General features: G+C 39.2%; 1 protein-coding gene across 1 annotated transcript; it reads left to right on the top strand.

Annotated features, from left to right (window-relative positions):
* Positions 1-21642: 21642 nt before the first annotated feature.
* Positions 21643-23443, top strand: LOC142609788 (transcription factor MYB60). The gene is made up of 3 exons (XM_075781509.1): positions 21643-21913; positions 22127-22256; positions 22510-23443. The coding sequence occupies exons 1-3, from the start codon at positions 21781-21783 to the stop codon at positions 23255-23257; spliced, it is 1011 nt and encodes a 336-aa protein (XP_075637624.1). The 5' UTR covers positions 21643-21780; the 3' UTR covers positions 23258-23443.
* Positions 23444-25340: the final 1897 nt, after the last annotated feature.

The following is a 25340-nucleotide window of genomic DNA, read 5'->3' as shown; positions in this document are numbered from 1 at the left end:
TTTAATTAGTAAATTGACAGTATCCTAACTAGTGTATTAATTTGTCACATGTGTGAAGTTTAGGGAATAAATTTGCCAAAATAAAGTTTCAAGCTTTGTAATGACCATTACCCTAAAGACCAAGAGGGTGTATGAGAATTTTTCCCTACATACAACCTTAAGAATACATTATCCTTCATATGTCACCAATCAGCAATCCAAAAGATTAAAAAAAAATTAAAACAATAAATTTTATTGAAGGAAAAATTATGAATTGGTTGGCAATAAGAACATAAGAATTAATTCGCAAAAAATCATAAGCATTTAACTTGTCTGGAGTCTACGTTAAATCATAATTCTAATAAAAGAATTATAAATAATAAAACACTTTTCTAGATAGGAAAATCAATAATAATAATAAATTTAGTGTTAAAATCCTCAAATATTTTTAAGACCATACCAATAGAAGGTTGGGTATCACCCTTTCCTTAACAAGGCTTCTACGAGGTCATTACACCAAAGAAAAAAAGAAAAAAGAAAGAAACTATATATATAAAAAATCATAATATCATTCTAAGGCTGCTACCCTTTGAATTTAACCTAAAGAGCCTTTAAATAAGCTAAGAAATCCTATTACAAGTAGAATTCTTGTTTGGAACAAATTCCAAATTTTCAAGCTTCACTTAACCAACTTTTTTGACACGTTAAGCACCATAATTTTGACCATAAACTACAAAGTTGTCATCCAACTTTGTTTTTAGCCAACTTGAATAATTTTAATCCAATATCTTAGCCAAAAGTTATGCCTAAAACAATAAGGCTTGCGTAGGTTGAAATCCTAATCCAAAATTGACTTGAATTTAGTATAATTTTTTTTTTTTTGATTCTTTTGTCCGGTTGGACTCCAATTTAATTGGGTGGACTATCTTTAACTTCATAATGGCCCTTATAAAAATATAGTACATTGACCATTTTCTTACACAAATTCACTTGTGTCATTCTTGGTAAATCTTGCTAGAATTAATTTCATTTTTCTATATATGACATATTCATGCATTGAAATTCATTTTAAGCACAAAATTAATTACTAAATATTATTCCAAAACCAAATGTAAAATGTATAAATTAACACAAAATAAATATAATAATACTCTTTAATAATAATGTAAATATGCAAAATTAAGCTATTATCAAGAGACATTTTGAGAAAGAGAGAGAAATGTATGTAAAAATTATTTTTGGTGCTCTGTTGATGAACAAGGTCCCCATACTTGTATTGATAAACTATTCAAAAGTTATTTTGAGCCTACATGTTGTTCAGCCTGATGCAAGAGTAAGTTTTATGAGTTTAGCTTTAGCTAAAACAATGTGGTTTTGTTAAGTCTAGTGTAAATGCTTTAATCTCTTCACTTTGCCTGTTTGCCATTCCTTATGGCGTCGTAAGTTCAAGTGAGATCATCCCTTATGGACTCTAAGTACTAGCTCGTTATTCATGTAGTATTCTCTCTCTTGGTTTAGAAGTACTGTTTGCCATAGTTTTTAATTCTTTATGTTCTTTGTTTGGAGCGACTACTTCTTGCTTCCTCTCTAGCATTTCTTGTAGAGTTAGAAACTCCTTTGAAGTATTGTCATTCTTTGGAGGTAATGAATCTCTCAAAATATTGATATTAGAAATATTAAATAAGTGTTTTGTATTTCTTAAATAATAAAATATATATGAGTGCCTTTATATAGGAGGTAAAGTATGGAGTACAAATATATGTGCAGTACAAGTAAATGTGTTATACAAGTAAATAAGGTGGGCTTAAGGCTCACAGTCTTTTACATGTAAATGGCCCCTCTCAAACTCAAGGTGGGTGTGAGACTAACTTGAGGTTGTCAACCAAAGCACGAAGGTGTCACTTAGGATGTGACTTGGTGAAGATATTTGCCAGTTGATCTTTAGAGGAGACTGAGAATAGCGCAAGAGCACAATGGACAAGATGACAACAGATAAAATGACAATCAATCTTGATGTGTTTAGTCCCTTCATGGAAGCTATCATTGTGAGCAATATGAATGACATTCTGAATATCATAATAAAGAGGAGTAGCAGAGAACGTAGACACACCTAAATCCTTAAGAAGGTTTTTAGATAATGCATCAAGTTCATCTTTCATTGCAATTTTTCATAAACGGCCTCATGATAGGTGTGAGACTCATGTAGTGTAGCAAGGGCAATGTAATAATGATAGTCAAGTAAATGTGCAAGAATGGATCTTACCTGAGTTGAGTGACAAGGTGGAATGTCTTGTGCAAGATCTTTAGGTGGAGCAGGAGCAAGGGATCTAGGCTCAAAGTTGGGTATCACGTCTTTAACCTGTTCATCTTCCACTTGTTCATCTTCGACCTGTTCAAAAATATCTGGTGGTTGGATAGAGAAGTCTATAGGAGGATTAGGAGAAACTATAGAAGGAATATGTGACTCATTTAGAAAGAGTTCTAGGACAGAGGAGGTAGACAGAGAGGAAAAGAAGTGAGAGAGCTCAACAAATGAACGACCCAAAAGACAACATTTTAGGACACATGAAGATGATAAGAGACAAAATCATAACATCGATACCCCTTTTGAGTTTTGCCATAGCCAAGGAAACAACAAATTCTGGATCGAGGCTCAAGTTTGTTGTGTTCATGAGGTTGAAGAAGAACAAAACAAGCATAATCGAAGGAGTCAAGTGATGATAGTCAGGGGGTGACCCAAAAAGTCGGTCATATGGAGTTTGATTATGGATGACAGTGATTGGAATGCAATTAAAAGTATGAACAACATGAAGAGCGGCTTCACCTCAAAATGGGGAAGGAACTTTGGCAAAGATGATAGCACGAACAGTGTCAAAAATATGATGAAATTTTCATTCTGCTCTACCATTTTGTTGAGAGATACACGGACAAGTTAGGTGATGCATAGTGCCATAGGAATGCAAAATAGCTTGAAAAGTATATTGAGTGTATTCAAGAGCATTTTCAGATTGAAAATTCTTAATACATTTGAAAATTTGTGTTTCAACCATTTTTGCAAAGTTACAGTAGATTTGTAGTAATTCATAATGAGATTTTATAAGAAAAATCTAACTATAACGATAGTAATTATCAGTAAAGACAACAAAATATCCAGATCCACAAATACTAGTAGCAGGGGAAGGTCCCCAAACATCAAAATGAATTAAATAAAAAATACCAGTAGATATTGATTCATTATTATTGAAAGGAAAAGATGGTTGTTTTCCTAATTGGCATGAAGTGCAATCAAAATTTTCTTTGGACAAAGAACCTAACAAACCCCTAGAAGCTAATTGTTATACCCGAGAAGAGGGTACATGACCAAGACGAGAATGCTAGAGAGTAAGAGAAGGTAAAGAAAAAATCGCAGTAGCTATGGCAGTAACAAAAATAGGAGTAACAGGTGAAAGATGAAGTTTGTCCACGGGAAATATACGCCCAACTCTAGGACTGGTCCCAAGCTCTTGTCCCATCCTCAGATCCTGCACAATACACCCAGAATAAAAAAAAATAAATAAAGTGATAACCCAGTTCAGCTAATTGACCCACAGAGAATAAATTATAGGATAAGTCAAGTACATGGAAGACCCCGGGAACCAAAAGGTTGGAGGTTGAAACAAATCCTAGACTATTTCCATGCATGGTGGATCCATTAGCTATACAAATACTAAGACCATGTGGTGTAGGCTCAAGTTTTGAAAATAAGGACGGGTGAGGTGTCATGTGATTGCAACAAGCAGAATAAAAAAAGCTAAGAGTGAGACTTATCAGGTAAAACTGAGAGAGTGGTGGAAAGAGATACATTACTAGCCATACGAATAGCCTGAGCTATGATGTGTTGAAGTTCAGTTGATGAGAGGTTGATAGTGGATCCAGAAGATTGAGACTTAGCTAAGATGGAAGAGATTGGCAAGGTAGACTTATTATTAGCAATTGCAACAATAGCTTTGTTGCGATTGTAACAAGTCTCAATATAGTAGCCAAAACGCTTGCAATAGTTGCAGAACTTTTTGTTGGACTATTTGCGACAATTGCCGAAGCTAGATACATTAAACCTTGATTGCGTAAGTTGCTATATGGGAGGAGCAAAATGAGCAATAGCCAAAACATTAAGCTTATTTTGGACTTGAAGGGTTGCAAGACGAGCTTCTCTCCAACAAACTCATTTACAACAATATCAAGAGAGGGAGGAAAACTGCGATTAAGAAGCTGACCTCGAATGGGCTCATAGGCATTGTGAAGTGACATCAAGAATTCATAGAGGCAAAATTCATTTTGAACGGTAGCATATTGCTGAGCATCCTTTAAGCATGTCCAAGTTGGATAAAAAAGGTTAATCTGGTCCTAAAGCGATGCTAACCATAGTAGTCATTGATAGATTGCCCCAGTTTTTACCTAAGCTAATGCAATTTAACCATTAACTGATATTTCATGGATCTGTGAGAGGTGGAGTAACATTTGGCCAACATATCCCATGTAGATTTTGCTTCATCAAAGCTGCCTAAAAGATTGAAGATGGAAGAAATAAGATGCAGTGAAGCCAAATGAGAATCATATGATTGTGACTATCCAATTTAACCATGCGAGTGATGAAGGCAATATCTTCTTCAGTTGCCCCCTTCATGGGAATGGTGATTGTACTAGTACAATATTGCTAGAGCATACAACCCTTAAGAGAATTGCGCATAGATTGAGACTAAGATAAGTAATTCTTATTCCCCTCCAATATAGCATTAATGGTGCGAGGAAGAAAAATATCTTTTTTATCCATTTAGTGGCAAAATATGCAAAAATAGATTGCAAAAATGAAATCTACGCGAGAAATTGGGTAAGGAGCACCTAGACTATAAAAAAATAAACCGTTGAAAAAGTTAACGAACAACCCTACAAAAAGTCAATAGTCAAAGTCAACTATTGGTGGTCAACACGGTCAGCAGAGATGAAGTCAGCTAGATGACATAAGCACATGACTAGATGATGACGTGGTGGCTAATGTAAGCAGGTGATTGGATGGTGACATGGCAGCTTACGTAAGCAGGTGATTGGATGCTGACGTAAGCTAGGGCTGATGTGGCATTGATGATGTCATAGGTGACATCAGCCTGGACCAGAAGACGAAGCGTGAGGCACATGACATAGACGCAGATTTCTTGGGTGGTGTGTGAAGGCTTTGATGGTTCTTGCAAAAATAATAATTAGGCAAGATTCATGGTGGCGACAATAATTGGCAGTGGTCCTTACGATGTGATACTCCTTAACAGCAGCGGTTGCAGGTTCGGAACCAGAGACGACGACTAAGAGTCGTCATGGATTCAATGGTGAATGGCTTGCGGTGGCGACTGTGACGACGAAAGTGATTGTGAGTTTGGAGTAACACCAAAGAGAGGCAAGGTTGTTAAGAAAATATCAAAGTAATGACTTTGATACTATATTAGAAATACTGAATAAGTGTTTTGTATTTCTCAAATAATAAAATATACATGAGTGCTTTTATATAGGAGGTAGAATGTGCAGTATAAGTAAATGTGCTATACAAGTAAATAAGGTGGGCCTAAGGCCCACAGTCTATTACATGTTAACAATTGACATTCGTATGATTCCTTAACGTCAACATGCAATCCATCCATTAGTTCCATCACCAATCGAAACCCAAGTCATAGTACTCCCATATATACAACCATCATCGATTCTCTTGCAAACCGTAACCCTAAAACTTCCCAAATACTAAAATCATCCCAATCTTAGGTGGCACCTAAAATCCGAAGCCTCTAAAAATCATCCTAAACCCTAGATCCAATCATCAAGACTCACTTTCATGGAACCTAATCCTTAATTATGTTCCTTACAGCCTCATCACCTTCATTATCATTTGTTTCCATTTGCACTACTACGTTAGTGATTACTTTTGGTTTAGGATCTGGTTTTGGTTAGAAATTAATCATGTAGTGGTCCACGGAGTGGTAAAGGGGTTATCTATCTGGCTACTTTTAATAGGATCAACCCCATGCTTTAGATAAAGATGAACAATCCAATGCGCTTCCTTTTTTTATCCTACTCTCTATTTTCATAACATCACCATCAGTGTTACATGAAGCAATCCCTTTCTTAAAGTCTTCCCCAAGAAACTTAAACTACTTCCACTCTTCTATCATATACCCTATATGTTTTGTTGACTTACCAAACTCAGTAATTGAGAGATAATCAATATCCATCTCTTTAAACAAACTCATCTTCCCCTTAACATAATGTTTATCAAGTAGAAACTTAAACTACCCCCATTTAAAAAAAAAAAAATCAGTTCTTATGATCGGCTTCTGGGCAAAAGTAAATATAATGTTATTTGCATATAACACTAATACATAACCATCAACAAAGTAATGGCATGTGTACTCAACAGACATAATCAATAAAAGTTTATGTATAAAAGAACAATATTGGACTTTCTATTATTATATATTTACTTGCCTTCAAAACAACATATATAAACAACAAAAGACAACCACGTACATAAACATCTAGCAAGAAGGTAATGACATATATTATTATATTTGTATTTACCTCTAAAATAATAAACACAAACTAAAGGACAACCACATATGATGTCGCAGAAGCCTGAAGAAAGCACACACGATACTCTCTTTGATGGGCAGAAACTAAACTGTTAGTTTTTGGGTAGAAAATCTCGAATCTATGAAGGTTTCCTTGAATCTACAAGGAAAACGGGTCTAGAATCCACTAGAAAATAGAAAGACAAAATTCTAAATTTTATTGATAGAATAATTATTAAAAAAACATGTATAGGCTTAGGGGCCTATTTAAAGACTTCGTAAAACTTGATAGATAGGAAAATATATTCTAAAATAACTCCTAATTAAAACCTAACTATAACAGGAACCAAATTTGACCTAAAAAACATTAAAAACACCTAAAAACAAGGAAATAAATGTCCTAAACCTAAAATAACGAAAATTATATAAAAATTACAAATATTAATTTGAATATTCTGTCTTACATCAGACCCCTCCACCTAAAACAAACTCATCCTCAAGTTGATGGTTGAAATCTGAAATCTTCCATGCCAAGAGAATTAATATTTTGAATACTTCATCTTCCTTGTCTTCTTGCCAAACTTGAAAGTCATCAATTGAGCAACTTGAACTTCTTGTCCCTTGATCTTCATGCAATTGACAATATTCACCAAATAAGAGACAATAATCAAATCAAATCTTTCCACCCCAATAAAATCAATCAACTTTGTTTTGGTATCTCCCACCAAAATAATAGGAGCTTGAGCGTTGCAATAATTTAATTTGACTTCATCGAGATCTTTAAAACCTTCCTTTTCAATTTCATCCTCAATTGTCTTTGCCATCTAGACTTCAAGATATTTCTCTATAATAGGGTTTTCATCAATCTCTTCCACGATCTTGATTTTAGGTTCTTCTTCGATAATAAGGCTTTCATTAATATCCTTAGAAATATCTATATTTTCTTCTTTGACTTCTACATATTCTTCAAGAAAATTTTTTTTTTTCAACTTGCAATTCCTCCCTTATTAGTGGAATATATGGCTCTTCAAAATAATTCAAATATGAACTTCTTAGCTAATAATAATCTTGTATTGTATACGATAAGATTTCTTCACAATCTAAAGGATAAAATTTGATAGAAAGCATCTTTTTCATCCTTGGCCATGAACGAATTTTGTCTTTACCTTGTTGGATTTTATCAGAATGTACTCATTCCCACCAACATAAGGCATACTTACTAAGTTTATACAAAGTAAGTCCAACTTTTCTCTTATAACAAATATTCTCTTATTCAAATAAATCATCAAGATCAGGTAACCAATCAAGATAATATTCTTTTAAAAAAAACCATTAAAACTTGCAATCCTCTTATAAGGCTTATATGAAATTTGCTTACCAATAGGTTGCTCATGAATTATGTCTCCGCTATAGCTATCCCTATTATTTCCATTCTTCAATGGTGCCATCCTAGCATAGATTTTTGTGTGTCCTTGTTGTACATCACATAAAGTTATTCGTCGTTGTTGTGGTGGTGGTTATTGTCTCACCGCTTAACAATCAGACCAGAGTATGTTAAGGCTTTGATACCAATTGATGTCACGGAAGACTGAAGAAAGCACATACGATACTCACTTTGATGAACAGAAACTAAACTGTTAGTTTCTGGGTAGTAAGCTTCGAATCCACGAAAGTTTCCTTAAATCCACGAGAAAAAGGGGGTCTAAAATCCACTAAAAAATAGAAAGAAAAAAGTCTAAAATTGATTGATTAAATAATTGTTAAAAAATGTGTATAGACTTAGGGGCTTATTTAAGGGCTTTGCAAAACTTGATAGACAAAAAAAAATATTTTAAAATAACTCCTAATTAATACATAATCATAACATGAACCAAATTTGGCCTAAAAAACATTAAAAACACCTAAAAATAGGGAAATAAATGCCCAAAAGCTACAATAATGAAAATTACACTAAAATACCAAATATAAAAAATTACAAAAATTAATTTGAATATTCTATCCTGCATCAACATATGTAAACAGTCAACAACAAGATACTGCCATGTAGTCAATAAACGTAATAAGCAAACCATTGTCATTGAGCATGGAGAAATATAACCAACTGTTCCCATGAATAAAAAAAAAAACACAATGATGTTACTCATAAATAAAAGAAGACAAAACGCAAATAAGGAATGCATAAACCAAAAAAAAAAAAAAAAACCCATTATAATACTGTGGGGAGTAAAAGGACCCAAGCAGGCATTTGGGCCTTTGGGCTCTAGCAAGGAGGGCCGACCTGTTCTTAAATTAAGAACCTGTTAGTACTGCAAATCGGCCCATACGCCGAGGGTCTGAGGACACATCCGAAGGTAAGTTTCTCCTCGGATAGACCTAAGAGAACTCGGAGATTCACTATAAAGGTCAAGGCAGAATTTCGGAAAGACTGTTGGTTAAAAGGGGGAACCCCTGAACCTTTTAGATACACCGGTGTTAGAAAAATATCGTAGGCAAAGGCTGCCACCTCCACATTAAATACCCTGCACCTACCTCCCTGGCCGCATTAATGGGGAAGTGACCCCTGAACAGTAGAACCGAAACTTCTGGTTACTATTCAAAGTACTAAGAGAAGAAATATCTAGGGGGGAGGAGATTTGAGCAACACGTGGATAAAGCACCAAGGGAAGAAGTATTTAAAGGGGGTGAAGGCCAAAGAAAAAGGGATCGGCCAGTTACCAAGAAAGAAATTAAGAATTGTAACCTTTAAGAAAGAAAGAGAAATAATACAGAAGTGGTCCTTGGCTTACGTCCGAGGAAGTCCCTTTGCAATTATCATCTACTATTTACAAGTATCTTCACACCTTAGCCTGTTATCAAGTTCCCAGTATCTCTAAATTAGATTTCAAACCCACACTCTACAAATTTCATTGTTTAAGGCTCATTGGGCCTGAGCCCATAATCGTCTTTGGGTCCGGGTGCAATTGTGTACTTACAATTGGCGCCGTCTGTGGGAATCTAGTCTTGAAGGAGCTGGGATACTATGGCAGGCCTAGGCTCACACCATGCAGAGTCTCAAGGATCACAACCTGAGGATCTTTTCGAGCGTCTTGAGCGTTGGAGGGATCGAGAGGGAAGCGTTCATACGGAATACCCTAGAGCGAGGCATACTCATGGCGGGGGCAGCACCACCCACGAGGATGGTGCTAAGGCCATGCAGAAGGAGATTAATCATTTGAAAAGGAAACTGCGCCGCGTTAGACGCAAGCATTCACCGTCCTCATCTAATCCTTCTTCAGTGGAAGTCCGGGGAAGTAGCTACAGCTCGAGGTCATGGTCGCCCCCCAGCGCAACATCCTCTTATGAGGAGTACGACCTGCCAGCTTGCAGGCACAAGAAGCTCCCTTCCAGGGGCTTGAGGAACGATGCTATGAGTCGGGCGTTGCACCAACTCTCTAAATCGCCATTCTCACGAAGGATTGAGAAGGGGAGGCTCCTCAGGAGGTTCACCCAGCCCACCTTTACCATCTACAATGGCCGGACTGGTCCGGTGGAGCATGTGAGTCATTTTAACCAGAGGATGGCGATGCATTCTCATAATGAGACCCTGATGTGTAAAGTTTTCCCCTCTAGCTTGGGACCTGTTGCTATGAGGTGGTTCAACGGCCTTAAATCGGGGTCTGTAGGTTCGTTTGGGGAGCTTACTAGAGCATTTGCGTCGTGGTTTATCACATGTAGCAGAGTGCCTCGACCATTAGACTCACTGTTATCCATGGCCATGAGGGAAGGGGAGACGTTGAAAGCATACTCCGATTGGTACTGGGAGATGTTTAACAAGATAGATGGTGATTTTGATGAGGTGGCACTCAATACCTTTAAGGTAGGCCTTCCTACTGATCACGACTTGAGGAAGTCCTTGACCAAAAAGCCCATCCGCAGCGTACGTCGCCTCATGGATCGCATTGATGAATACAAAAGGGTAGAGGAAGACCAGCAGCAAGGAAAGGGTAAGGAGAAGGTTATCCCGCAGGAGAGAAGGGATTTCAGGTCGGAAAGATACCACAACAACAAGCCAAGAAGAGATTACATCGGGCAGTCCGGCTCGGCAGCTCCTCAGATCGTGAATACTGTGTTCCGAGAGCCAGTACACCAATTACTGGAGAAAGTTCGTAAGGAGCCCTTCTTCAGGTGGCCTAGTAAGATGGCGGGAGACCCCGCGAAGAGGAATCAGAATCTCTTTTGTCAGTACCATCAGGACGTGGGCCATACTACCGAGAACTGCCGGACCCTTTGGAACCATTTGGAGCAGCTTGTCAGTGAAGGAAAACTGAAGCAGCACCTTTATCAACCTAACGGGCAGGGCAATCAATCCGGCTCAAATAATCAGAAGAATAATTCATCTCAGCCGGCATTGGGAACAATTAACGTTATCTTTGCTGTACCTGGTAGGACCGGCTCAGGTCCCACCAGGGTGATGGCAGTTTCGCATTCTCAGGCCGAAGAGGTTGAAGGTGAATTTACCCATCTTGGGATTTTCAGAGGAGGATAAGGTTGGTACCATCCAACCCCATGACGATGCTCTTGTGGTCACTCTTAGGATAGGGAATTATGACGTAAAGAAGGTGATGATTGATCAGGGTAGCGGTGCAGATATTATGTACCCTAATTTATTTAAGGGGCTAAGGTTGAAGCTGGAGGATCTTACTCCTTACGATTCGCCACTTATAAGCTTTGAAGGAAAGGCCGTTGTACCGAAGGGACAAATTCATTTGCCCGTTCAATCTGGCTCAGAAACGGTTGAGGTGGATTTCATTGTGGTTGACGCGTATTCCCCATATACAGCCATCCTTGCCAGGCCATGGCTGCACGCTTTAGGTGTTGTTTCCTCTACCTTGCATGTTAAGGTTAAATTCCCCTCGGGGGAATATGTTGAAGAGATCCTCGGCAGTCAATCGGTGGCCAGGCAATGCATATCGGCTGTAGTGCTGCATCAGACAGAAGCCGAGTCTTCGGCTTTGATCATCAAAGACTTATAGCAATCAATAGCTCCTGATGCGCCCGTTGCGGTGACAGGAGAGGAAGCCCTATGTGAGGGTTTGGAAAAATTTTTGATAGCGGATGACCCTGAAAGATTCTTTCAACTGGGCATACGTTTGCCATATCAGGAGAAGATGGATTTGTTGAAATTTCTGAAAGACAACATTGATGTTTTTGCGTGGGACCCTTATGAGGCCCCGGGCGTAGACCCAAGTTTCATTTGTCATCATTTGAATGTCAACCCCGCCATGGCTCCGAGAAGGCAGCCACCTCGGCGTTCTTCCAAGGAACATTCTGAGGCTATCAAGGAAGAGGTGCTCAAGCTCAAAAGGGCTGGGGCTATTAAAGAAGTTTTCTACCCCGAATGGTTGGCGCATACGGTTGTGGTCAAAAATAAGAATGGAACGTGGAGAGTATGTGTGGACTTCACGAATTTAAACAAGGCCTGCCCGAAGGATTCGTTTTCAATGCCGCGTATTGATCAGCTTGTGAACGCCACTGTCGGACATCCTCGTATGAGTTTTTTGGATGCCTTCCAGGGTTACCATCAGATTCCATTGGCATTGGAGGATCAAGAGAAGACTGCTCTCATTACTCCAACAGGAAACTACCACTATAAGGTCATGCCGTTTGGATTGAAGAATGCTGGGGCTACCTATCAAAGAATGATGACCAGAATGTTCAAACAGCAACTTGGGAAGACCATTGAGGTATACATGGATGATATGGTGGTAAAGAGTAAAACAATACCTTCGCACGTTAAAGATTTGGCCGACACCTTCTAGGTGCTTAGGAGGCACAAGTTGCGCCTTAACGCCTCAAAGTGCTCTTTTGGTGTGGGTTCTGGAAAGTTCTTGGGTTATATGATTACTCATAGATGTATAGAGGTAAACCCAGTGCAGGTCAAGGCTATTCAGGACTTACAGCCGCCTCGGAACCCAAAAGAGATCCAGAAATTGACCGGAATGATCGCCACACTAAGCAGATTTATCTCTCGGTCAGCTAACCGTTGCCGTCCTTTCTTCCAATTGTTGAATAAATGGAAAGGGTTTCAATGGACCGAGGACTGCATGTTAGCCTTCCAACAGCTTAAGCAATATCTTTCTCGGCCACCCATTTTGTCTCGCCCCGAGGCGGATGAGGTCCTATTTGCGTATCTAGCAGTGGCCGTCCATGCGGTCAGCCTGGTCCTCATAAGGGATGAAAGTGGGGCGCAGAGACCGGTCTACTACGTCAGTAAGTCCTTGAATGAGGCCGAGGTTCGCTATCTACTCCTGGAGAAAGCACTTCTGGCCATAGTTCATGCTACGCGGAAGCTTCTTCACTATTTCCAGTCCCACACTGTGGTGGTTCTGACCCAATTGCCCCTCAAGGCGGTGTTATGTAGTGCCGATTACTCTGGCAGGGTGGCAAAGTGGGGAACCATTTTGGGAGCCTTTGACATTAAATACATGCCTCGCACCTCGGTGAAGGGCCAGGTTCTTGCTGATTTGGTGGCAGAGTTTACCGAACCATTGCTAGAAGAAACTCTGAAGGAAGCACACATGGATGAAAAATCAGTTGCTGTGATCACCGGCGTAGCACCTCCGATTTGGAGAGTGTATATGGACGGGGCAGCTAATCAGAGAGGGTCTGGTGTCGGACTTGTCCTGATATCCCCTGAGGGAATTGTCTTCGAAAAATCTCTGAGACTGGCGTTCTCGGCTACTAATAATGAGGTCGAGTACGAAGCAGTCTTGGTGGGCATGAACATGGTATATAGGATGGGTAGAAAGGAAGCTCATGTGTTCTCGGATTCTCAGTTAGTGGTCGGCCAGGTCACGGGGACCATGGAGGCTAGGGACCCAAGAATGTAAGAATACTTGGCCCAGGTCAAACGTCAGCAAGCTAAATTTGATTCCTTCGTCTTATCTCACATCTCTAGGAGTGGAAACACCCATGCAGATTCTTTGGCCACGTTAGCAACGTCTTCGGCTCAGGGTTTGCCCAGGATTATCCTCGTAGAGGATTTGCTAGAGCCAACTCTTACCGCTGTCAACGCGGCTCGCATCCATCTGATAAGGCCTGGACCTAGTTGGATTGACCCGGTGATATCTTTTCTTAAGAACGACATCCTTCCTAAGGACAAGTCTGAAGCAGATAAGATACGTCGAAAGGCGCCACGTTTCTGGTTGTCCGAGGATTAGAAACTATATAAACGATCATTCTCAGGACCATACTTGTTATGTGTGCACCTTGAATCAACGGAGGCGCTTCTAGAAGAACTGCATGAAGGGATTTGTGGGAGTCACACTGGGGGAAGGTCCTTAGCCCATAGAGCCCTGCCTCAAGGTTATTAGTGGCCCAATATGCAAAGGGAGGCTCAGGACTATGCCAGAAAATTTGATCAATGCCAGAGGTTCGCCCCTAATATTCATCAACCTGGAAGGGTTCTCAACCCTCTCTCCAGTCCTTGGCCTTTCGCACAATGGGGATTGGACATAGTGGGGCCATTTCTGAGGGCTGCAGGAAACAAAAGATGGCTGCTCGTGGGGACAGACTACTTCACTAAATGGGTCGAGGCTGAGCCCTTAGCAAATATTAGAGACGTTGATTCCAAGAAGTTTGTTTGGAAAAACATCGTCACTAGATTCGGAATACCACACACACTTATTTCGGACAATGGCGTTCAATTCGACAGCAAGGCTTTTAGGAAATATTGTGGTGATATGGGTATCATAAATAGATACTCCACCCCAGCTTATCCTCAGGGAAATGGGCAAGCCGAGGCCGTTAACAAGGTCATAGTCAGTGGGCTCAAGAAAAGGTTGGACGATGCGAAAAGTAGATGGGTAGAGGAACTACCACATGTTCTGTGGACGTATCGGACTACACCACGCAGGTCCACTGGAGAAACTCCATTCTCTATGACTTATGGAGCCGAGGCAGTGATACCCCTGGAATCTGGTTTCCCCACCCTAAAGACGAGTTCTTTTAGCCTAGGGAATAACAACGGCCTCCTGGAGAAAGGCCTGGATTTAGTTGAGGAACGGCGCGAGGTAGCTATGGTCCAAATGGCTTATTATCAACAAAACTTAAGCGGGGGTATAATGCCCACGTGAAGCTAAGACCACTTGCACCTAGGGATCTTGTACTAAGAAAAGTTGTGGGCACTACTAAGAACCCAGCTTGGGGTAAGCTAGGACCAAACTGGGAAGATCCCTATCGCATTGTTTCAGTAGCAGGCATAGGGTCGTATCGGCTAGCTGACCTAGATGAAAGAATTGTACAACGCCCATGGAATGTAAATAACCTTCGAAGGTATTATTATTAACAAAAGGTGCTTTTTATAGTTAGCAGTTCAAAGTTATGAATACATTAGGGGCTTACAGTTACTATTCTTAAGTGTCAAACAGAAACTTGGTTAAGTATGGTCCTCGGACCACAAACCTTGTGGAAATTGATATCTTATCATTTGTTAAACAGAACCTTAGTTATGCCGGGTCCTCGGACCTCCTACTTTGGGGAAATTAACATTTGAAGTTACTATTCTTAAGTGTCAAACAGAAACTTGGTTAAGTATGGTCCTCGGACCACAAACCTTGTGGAAATTGATATCTTATCATTTGTTAAACAGAACCTTAGTTATGCCGGGTCCTCGGGTCTCCTACTTTGGGGAAATTAACATTTGAAGTTACTATTCTTAAGTGTCAAACAGAAACTTGGTTAAGTATGGTCCTCGGACCACAAACCTTGTGAAAATTGATATCTTATCATTTGTTAAACAGAACCTTAGTTATGCCGGGTCCTCGGGCCTCCTACTTTGGGGAAATTAACATTTGAAGTTACTATTCTTAAGTGTCAAATAGAAACTTGGTTAAGTATGGTCCTCAAACCACAAACCTTGTGGAAATTGATATCTTATCATTTGTTAAACAGAACCTTAGTTATGCCGGGTTCTCGGGCCTCCTACTTTGGGGAAATTAACATTTGAAGTTACTGTTATTGAGTATCAAACAGAAACTTGGTTTTGTTTGGTCCTCGGACCACAGACCTTGTGGAAATTGATGTCTTATTACTTAGTCATTGTTCTTATTCTTATCACACACTTTGTGGAAGTCAATACCTTACCATTTGTTAAATTGGATCTTAAGGTGTACATCTGTAAATATTAAAACAAAAGTTTTGTAAGGTATGGTCCTCGGACCTTATGCTCTACTAAAATTGGTATCTCAGATTACAAAGTTTAACTATCATGTGGGCTTTCTAAGTAAGGCACTGTATACCATCCAAACTAAGTTTTTGTCAAATTCTTGAATGTCATACTTTCCAAAGCAAGTATGCATATGGTTGTTTAAAAGTTATAAATTGTTCAACTGTTAGGGTTAGACTTATTTATTCCGTTCTTTCTTTAGCTACGTGTTAGTGAAAACTTTCATGACAAGCATAAAAAGGATAAAGTAAAATAAATACAACTTGAATGAAAATTGAATAAAACTTGTTCTTCATTAATTATAAGTAGAATACATCATTATGTGAAGAAACTGCAAAGTACAGAAGAAGTCCTATGCTAGGCCCTAAGCTTTGGGAGGGGGGTCTTGAAGGGAAGTGCTGCCAGCCTTGGTGCTCTTCAACTCCAACTCAAAGGCAGACAAGACTTGTTTCCCTTTGTCTGTTGAAGGAATGATGGGCTCCGCATTCTGGCTTTGCTCCTTCTCGGCAACTTCACACCCGTCCTTCTCTTTATGGGAACCTTCAGGTTCTGTAGGATCAGGAACGAGTTCTGGCACCACGGGAGGAAAGGCAGGAGAGGCAACAACAGGAGTGTCTTCTATCTCTTGTATGTCAAAGGGAAGCCAAACGTTCTCGGGCTTCCTCAGCTCGGAAGCTTGAGGAACCCCTGCTGCGTTTAAGGCCTCCCCCCAAACCTACTGACAGTATTCTCGGCACAAGGCCGCGAAAGCTTCTGTCAGCTGGTCCTGTGTTGCAGCCACTCCCTCCTGATAGCTGGCCTGCTTCGTAGCCTCCAGTGAGTGCTTGTAGGTGCGAGCATCCTCCTTCATCCGCGCAAGCTCCTTCTCCAAGTCAGAGCGTGCCCGTTGGGCTTGGGAGAGCTCGTCATCCTTTTGGTGAAGAAGCTTACGTTGCCCCTCCACTTGGTTCTTCATCGTCTTTAAGCTGGCTTCGGCACCATCCTTCTCTCTTTTTAGATCGGCCAACTGCGAAGTGAGCTTCCCATTTTCCGCTAGGGCCTGGCTTAAGGACTTTTCTGTCTCTAGCCGTATCTCCTGCTCCATTCCAGCTCGCTTCCGAGAATCCTCCATGAACTTCTCGGCAGCGAAAACTTCTTGGATGGCCTATGAAAAATGTCAGGGGGATAAATGCGCTAAAGTGTTTACAAATGAACCTAGAGTATAAGTACGAAGTGGAACTTACCAGAGCTAAATCCCTTTTTAAAGAAAGGAACAGCTGAGGCTGGCTCATCTTTTCCAAGGCTTCCATGTCCTTGGGCAGCAGAAGAGGACGCTCCAACGCCTCGGCTAGGTGGAGGGCATGGCCTTGTTGGAACGCCCTGATGTTAGACTGGAGGGGAATTGGCGCTCCATCCAGTCTCAGTTCGGGAGACCACATAGCCGGTGCTCGGCGCACCTCGGCCATGTCTCTGATCTCTCCACTTTCAACTGAACGGGCACACCCTTTGCCCTTGTCCAGCTTTTGCTGCTGAGCCTGCGGTGGCTGCTGTTTCAGCTTTTTTTGCTTCTCACCACCAGCCCCCTCGGCCTCCACCTTCCTTTTCTTCTTCGGATCGTCAGCAGGAGGCTTAGGGTCGGCTGGAGGAGGGGGTGGTGGCAAGGTTGGGGGAGCTTGAGATCCCCTTGCTCCCTTCTTGGCGACTCTCTCGCCTCTCGTGGTCAGGAGGCCCTTAAGCACGTCCATGTCTTCTTCAATAGAGCTGTCGTCTGGACGTGCTATCACTAGGCCGGTTATCCCAGAGGTCTCGGCGGCTTCCTCTTCCTTGTCGGAAAGGACGACAAACGGGCTTCCACGAGGCCTTTGGACGTCCTCAAGTTGAAACTTGTTTATCTCCTCGTCCAACGTGTTCGACGAAGACACTTGCTCCTCTGGGACAACAGTTGCCTGAGAGTGTGTGGCGAGAGGGATTGCCGCGATGGGTTGTGTGTACAATATGGTGTGGGGGTCGTCAGGAATGTCGTGGTCGGCTAAAAAGTGCGGTCTGGCTACGTGGATCCTCCTACGCCTTCGGTCACCCGCAACGATGGCGTTCTCGATCTCCTGGAAGTCTGAGGTTATAGGGTCGTACCCTAATATCAAATGAGCCGCTCTAAGTTGCAAGTCTTCACTCATGAAAACCTCTGAGCATAGCACTCGGTTCAAATCTGCAACGTTGCAGTGGCTCAAGCGCGGGCGCACGTGCTGTTTATCTGCAAGGGAAGACACCAAAACAGACAAACATGGTCAGATTTGTAAGACATGTGATAAATCAAAGTCAAACGGTTTGTAAATGCAAATGACATTCTGAGATGTTTAGATGGAGTTATGGGGTGGGAAGTTAGATCCTAAGGAGTCATACCTGGATCTCCCCATTCGACTGGGCAGTGGGGGCCGTCGTGCCAGTTGCCTGAGGCGATGAGGTAGTCGTCCTTCATGCCTTTATTGGACTTGGGCAGACAGGAAATTAACCTAACTACGCTAGAGCGGGAGTTGATATAATAGCCTACCCTAGTAAGTTTGTGGCATTCGTACATAAAAGCGACGTCATGCCAAGTAAGGTTTAGACCCATTTGCTCATTTAGAGCGTCGACGCTTCCTAAGACTCTAAAGATGTTGGGAGCACACTGGTCAGGACACAACCGGTGGTTGCGGAGGTATTCCCTGGTCACGCTTCTCATAGGGAGGGTCATCCCACCTTCTATGAAGGCAATCATAAGGATGATAACCTCTCCCGTTTTCCTAGACCCAGCCACGGCTTCCGCCGGATAGTATCTTAAGCCTACGTCGCTGGAAATGTGGTATTTGGCTCTAAAACCTTCCATCCCAGCAGCGGTGTCAACTAAACACTTGAATTTACCCATCAGAAAGGAACGAAAGACTGAGTTTTAAGAGGGAGAATGGTTAAGGTGGGAGACGAGGACAGGATCCGAGGAGAATGGATTAAAGAAAAAGTAGGAACTTACGAGTTTGAAGTTGTGCGAGTTTCCACGGATTTCTGCAGAGAAAAGGCAACTACTGATGTTTTGATGTGATTAGCCTCTGAAGAAATAAATGAAGGCGCATGTTTCCAAAGCGTTACGACGTGTGGGAAGCAGCCTCGAAATTGCATTCGTCCTGCCCAAATTTTCAGGGGGAAACAAGGGCCGTTAGATGCTCATCTCACCGTTGAACGTGGGGAACAAGGTGTAACTTACGGTCATAAATGCGCGCGTTTTTGAAATTGAAACCGCCAAATGGCATCCTCTGGAACGCGAAACGATCTCCACACGCGTGGTTATTTACAAAACATGTGGGGTAAGTTCTCGTTGGATCAAAACCCTATTTTTCTCCTCGGATGCTGAAAAATAGAGTTTTTAGGGGCTATTGTGGGGAGTAAAAGGACCCAAGCAGGCATTTGGGCCTTTGGGCTCTAGCAAGGAGGGCCGACCTGTTCTTAAATTAAGAACCTGTTAGTACTGCAAATCGGCCCATACACCGAGGGTCCGAGGACACATCCGAGGGTAAGTTTCTCCTTGGATAGACCCAAGAGAACTCGGAGATTCACTATAAAGGTCAAGGCAGAATTCCGGAAAGACTGTTGGTTAAAAGGGGGAACCCCTGAACCTTTTAGATACACCGGTGTTAGAAAAATATCGTAGGCAAAGGCTGCCACCTCCACATTAAAGACCTTGCACCTACCTCCCTGGCCGCATTAATGGGGAAGTGACCCCTGAACAGTAGAACTGAAACTTCTGGTTACTATTCAAAGTACTAAGAGAAGAAATATCTAGGGGGGAGGAGATTTGAGCAACACGTGGATAAAGCACCAAGGGAAGAAGTATTTAAAGGGGGTGAAGGCTAAAGAAAAAGGGATCGGTCAGTTACCAAGAAAGAAATTAAGAATTGTAACCCTTAAGAAAGAAAGAAAAATAATACAGAAGTGGTCCTCGGCTTACGTCCGAGGAGGTCCCTTTGCAATTATTATCTACTATTTACAAGTATCTTCACACCTTAGCCTGTTATCAAGTTCCCAGTATCTCTAAATTAGATTTCAAACCCACACTCTACAAATTTCATTGTTTAAGGCTCATTGGGCCTGAGCCCATAATCGTCTTTGGGTCCGGGTGCAATTGTGCACTTACAAATACATATCAAAATTAATGTCCCTATCAAATGAATATCAAAACCCTTATATTATCCCCCCCCCCCCCCCCCAAAAAAAAGCCAGTGAGAAAAAACCCCTAATTTTAAATCATAGCTTAGATTGTGTAAAAACCTTCTTCTTCTTCTTCTTCTTTCTTTCTTTTATTTTTTTATTTTTTTTTATTTTTATAAATTCCTTTGCCTTGAAGAGTCTCAAATTTGAGCTTTTTATTAGAAGTGTTAGCATGATTGCATTTTCAGGGAACACAACTTGACAAGATTTCTTTTATTCAATTGGAAAAGAAAGACAAAATTACAAATATTAAAATACTCTATGCATTTAATGAAAGTAAGTGATTAATATACCATTGCTAGACACAAATTTATCGGTTTAAACTTAAGTTAAAATGATGTTTTAACATATCATATAAAGCCCTTATAAAGAGTCTCCTTAAAATTAAATTCTCAACTCTCACAGCTACACTAAGGGTCTTGTAATCTAATAGCATTAATTTATATTTTCAATTAAAATACTTGAGATTCAAATCCACTTATCCATGTCCTCACATAAGGAAAGAAAAAGTTAAGTCCCAAGAATATCCCTTTCCAACTTCTGAAACCCAAGATTCTAACCCATGTTAACTTCTCACAAAGTGGCTTCCAAGATTTTAACTTTCAATCCGCTCAAATCCCAAGATTTTAACCAATTAATGCAATAAAGTAAACTAAGCTAAATAGAAACAAAATAGTTATTATGATCTTTGTGATAATGAATTAAAAGAGAAACAAAATAGTTAAATTTCCCAAGAAGTTATTAGGTTCTTGTTGAAAGTGTTGTCATTTTTTATGCTTTCAACTTATATTTTCTAATCTCACTTTGTGAAAAAAATACTTTTATTTTTATGTTAACCTAGAAAAAAAAATTCCTTAAACCTTGATTTGAGATCAAGGACAAAATTTGTGAGAAATTAGTGTGGCTTTACATGTAAAGCCACACTAATTTCTCACTAATTGAGAGTGTCTTTATAAAAGAAATAGTTAGAATTGTGATTAAATGATTAAATCTATTATTTCCTAATAGTTTAGACTTTTTACATAATTAGTGTTTTCTCATGGTATAAGAGTAGATAGTCATAAGTTTGAATTTTTTTTTTATTCATTCTTTCTCCTATTTAAAATGTTAATTTAAATGATTAATTCAACGTTTCCTAATAATTTAAAATTTGAAAAATTGATAATTTATCATTGTACAAGAGCCAATGGTGGAAGATTCAATCCATTGCCTCCACCTTACCTCCTATGTGTTGGGCCCACTTAATAAAGGTCGCATAGCCGACCCACACTTGAAGTGATAGTATTTAAATTCATTGTTTTCTAATATAGTTTGAATTTTTTAAACAATCGGTAATTTATTATTCAAATTTAAAAACCTTGTATTGGAACCCAAATGTTAAGAGTGAGTTTGAAATTACATGTGAGATTGAGTGTAAGAATTATAATTAAATTCACTATTTATTATTAACTTAAACTTTGAGTACAATAATGTAATTTATCAAAAATAAAGACCAAGACTACAAAGTTTCCTACCTATGGTGACTAGCTACTTTGGCACGTAAGCCAGAAGGGAAAGAGTGAAGATATTCAACTCTTCCTCTGACTTTGGTTTCTAGATTGACTATATATAATATATGAAGTTAATAAAAAGACCAGATGACTCAGCAGGGTAGATAAATGGCGTAAAAAAGGTGCATCTCTTCTCCTAAGTCACCATGTATATAAGCACTCACATGTCCATCTCACAATTTGAAAGCTCCACAGAGTCCTGAAGAGAGAGTTTCTGTGAGGAAAAGGGGTGAATTACTAAGCCATGGGGAGGCCTCCTTGCTGTGATAAAGTTGGCATCAAGAAGGGTCCATGGACTCCAGAGGAGGACATCATCCTAGTCTCTTACATCCAAGAACATGGTCCAGGAAATTGGAGATCAGTGCCTACCAACACTGGTAAGTGCATATATATATATAGATCCAGCTATTCTTCATGTTTTTTTTTCTTTTTCTTTTTTTGTTCAAGATGGTCTTGAAGACTTCTATCAATAGAATTCCGTAAGGGGTTCCGTGAATTATGAAATTTCCTATGTCTTGTTTGTAAATCTTTGTGTAAATTTTGGAAATTTCAATTGTACTAAAGGATAGATCTCCTTTTGTTTACAAAAGGGTTATTAAGGTGCAGCAAAAGTTGCAGACTAAGATGGACTAACTACCTCAGACCAGGAATCAAACGAGGGAACTTCACTCCTCATGAAGAAGGGATGATAATCCATTTGCAAGCTTTATTGGGTAACAAGTAATCTTCAAACATTACCATTTTTCAAGCTTCTGTCATTTTTTTCTCCATGTAATCGTATAAATAAACCAGGTAATAAAATAAAATAGAAAAAAGAATGGAAAAAAGTCCAGCCACGGATGAATTTGTCATGCCCTTTTCAATTTTGTTGGGAAATAAATATATGGTTTTTTTTTTATACCTTTTTCACCCCTTTTTTTTTCGCTGGAATTTGTTAGTTATATATCTGAGCTTACAAATTTAATTGGACCAGATGGGCAGCCATAGCTTCTTACCTCCCACAAAGAACAGATAATGATATAAAGAACTACTGGAACACCCACCTGAAGAAGAAGCTAAAGAAATTTCAATCAGCTTTGGACCCCCACATGGCATCAGACTCAGCAAGTACCACTCAGTTTGTATCAAAAGGCTTTAATAATGAGAGAAGAAGCAGCTTAGATATGAGCAGCCCTGCCCCATCCTTGAGGGTAAACCAATCCTCCTCTACATATGCCTCAAGCACCGAAAACATATCGCGACTCCTAGAAGGTTGGATGAGATCTTCCCCAAAGACTAACAACAACACTACTCACATCAATGAACCCCATGAAGATAACAAGATTAATGACAAAAGCAGTAATTTTGGCAATCCAGCATCAGTGATTACTAGTACTACTCTTCAGTGCTACCAACCCAAAGCTGAGCAAGAAGGTGGTGGGGGTGGTGGCGGCCGCGGTGATATAGTCTGTCATGAAGATTTTGATTCAATATTATCTTTCGAGAACTTGAACAATGCCGCTTCAGCATGGGACAAGTCAACCTGTGATTCTATGCCTGCAGAGACTAACGAAACCTCTCAAACTGATGCAAATGATGACAAGGTAATTCATGTCACGACAGAGAGGAATAGGCAAAGATCTGAGAACTCTCCGCCCTTATCAATTCTTGAGAAGTGGCTTTTCGATGAAAGTGCTGCTGGTCAAGTAGAGGAGATGATGGAATTGTCTCCAATGTTCTAACAACATCATGATCTCTTTTTTTAATTTAGAATCAGATTATATGATTTGAAAACCAAGTGTTTCCTCTTTTTCTAGGGTTTATTTACCTTTGTTGGGGTTCTGAGAAGTTGGGATCTCTTTGCAAAATGTATGTAACTTTGAGTTTCTGAATGAATTATCTCAAGCAACATTAGTCTTGCTCCTTAATTAGTTTGTATTACTCTGTAGTAATCAGCTAGTAATTTATCATTCAATCTAGTTATAAGAAGTTCTTTAATTCATAATGAATGGAGAAAATGGAAGAAATGAATGCACCGCACGTTTATTGATGCGACTTAACAACTTTTCTAAAATTTCTTTTTCATGTATTTGGGGGTAGGTAAGTGCATATAATTTTCGAGTCCTACAAGATACTTAAATTAGAAAAAAATCTAGGATTATCGCCAATTTTAATAAGAAGCCACTTGACCTCTTTACACTTTCGAAAACAAAATTGTGAGTTCTACTTTTGACATGGTTAATAATATAGGACATAATGGTATTCAATACGTACGTATCTATTTTGTTTGGTTTAAAGTTTTAAAGAATGCTAAAAAAGAAAAAGAAAAAACGTAAATATAACTATACATAGATATATTGCAAAGCTAAATTTTGATATTGAAAGATCATTTGTACATATGAGCGAATTTTCTATCCTATTCTAATTTTGTTCAATATTTATGTTATCGTAGAATAATTTCATAAGATAGTATCAAACTTAACAAATGTAAGTAGGATATAAATTTCTATATATTTCTTCAATTTTCGATTCCACTTAATATATAAATAAATACATATATTTTTTTTTTAAACTTTTATAATTTAAAATATATTAAGTTTCTTTTTATTTAAGTAATAAATATTTATATATACATACATATATATATATATATATGTGTGTGTGTGTGTGTGTGTGTGTGTGTGAAATTAAGACCAAAGTTATAAAAAAATATCTTAAGAGATCAAAGGAAAAAAAAATAGAGAATGCAAATAAAAACAAGAAAATAATGATTTTTAATATAAATAGAAAAAAAAAATTAGAAAAGAATGATTTCGATATATAGTTGTGCTGTCTGTCACACGTACTAATACGAATTGGTAAAATAAAAAACTTAAGCAAACAAGAGAATATCAAATTTTAGTATTATAGAGTATTTTATTAAGCATAGCATGGTAGGATTTTTAATATTTGAAAATAACAGCATGTTCTTTAGGAACTTCAATTTCGTATAATGAGTAGGAGTTAAACTTTTCTAATTAAAAAAAAAAAAAAATGTGTCAGTGTATGCACGTATGTTCGAGTGTATGAGCATGCGTGTGCTTTTGTATACAAGTGCACATGCATGTATTATACGATATAATACATGTATTCTATTAACTATAATATTTCCAAATGAATATTTTGTAAAACTCAAAGTTTTCCTTATATGGATAATGTCAATAGTTTGAAGCAAGGATGAGAGAGAGGCGAATGGGAAGGGGAAAGGAATAATTATAGCCATAGTATAAAAGTAAAATAGGATGCCGTCACGAAAGTCTTGCATCCAATGAAGCAAATAAAGGTCTTCCTTTTGGGAAAATTATGAGAGGGAAACATGTGATCTTCTTCACCTTTCGGTGTGATAAGCTTCTTATATATATGGCTACGTACCATGCAAATTTATATTTCCCAATTTTCACAGGATACAGGAAATAATTTGAGTCCTCACTCCTCACTTCGCTGTTGCATGTTGCATGGCCCCTTTACAGATACCACACCACAAATCATAATGTGCCACCTTTCCATCTTTTACCTTAACAAAACTGTCATCATAATAATGATGAATGATGATGATACGAAATCTATGAACTAAAAATGTATAGTGCTTTGTCTTTTTGTGTAAAATGAATGCAGCACCTTCTCCAACATGCGTGATGTTACATACTGTGATAAGAAATGGACAGCAAAAGATTAGGTGCGCCATTTATGAACTCCCTAGACAAAATAAATTGAGACAAGGTGTTTATAATGGCCAGTTTAACAAATAATCAACGTTTCATTAGTTTTGGATATCTTAGTTAGAAA

The sequence above is a fragment of the Castanea sativa genome, chromosome 9 (assembly GCF_040712315.1).
Source record: "Castanea sativa cultivar Marrone di Chiusa Pesio chromosome 9, ASM4071231v1".
NCBI classification, from domain to species: Eukaryota; Viridiplantae; Streptophyta; class Magnoliopsida; order Fagales; family Fagaceae; genus Castanea; species Castanea sativa.
The sequence above is the reverse complement of the archived record's forward strand: the minus strand, read 5'-3'. Positions and strand labels throughout refer to the sequence as shown.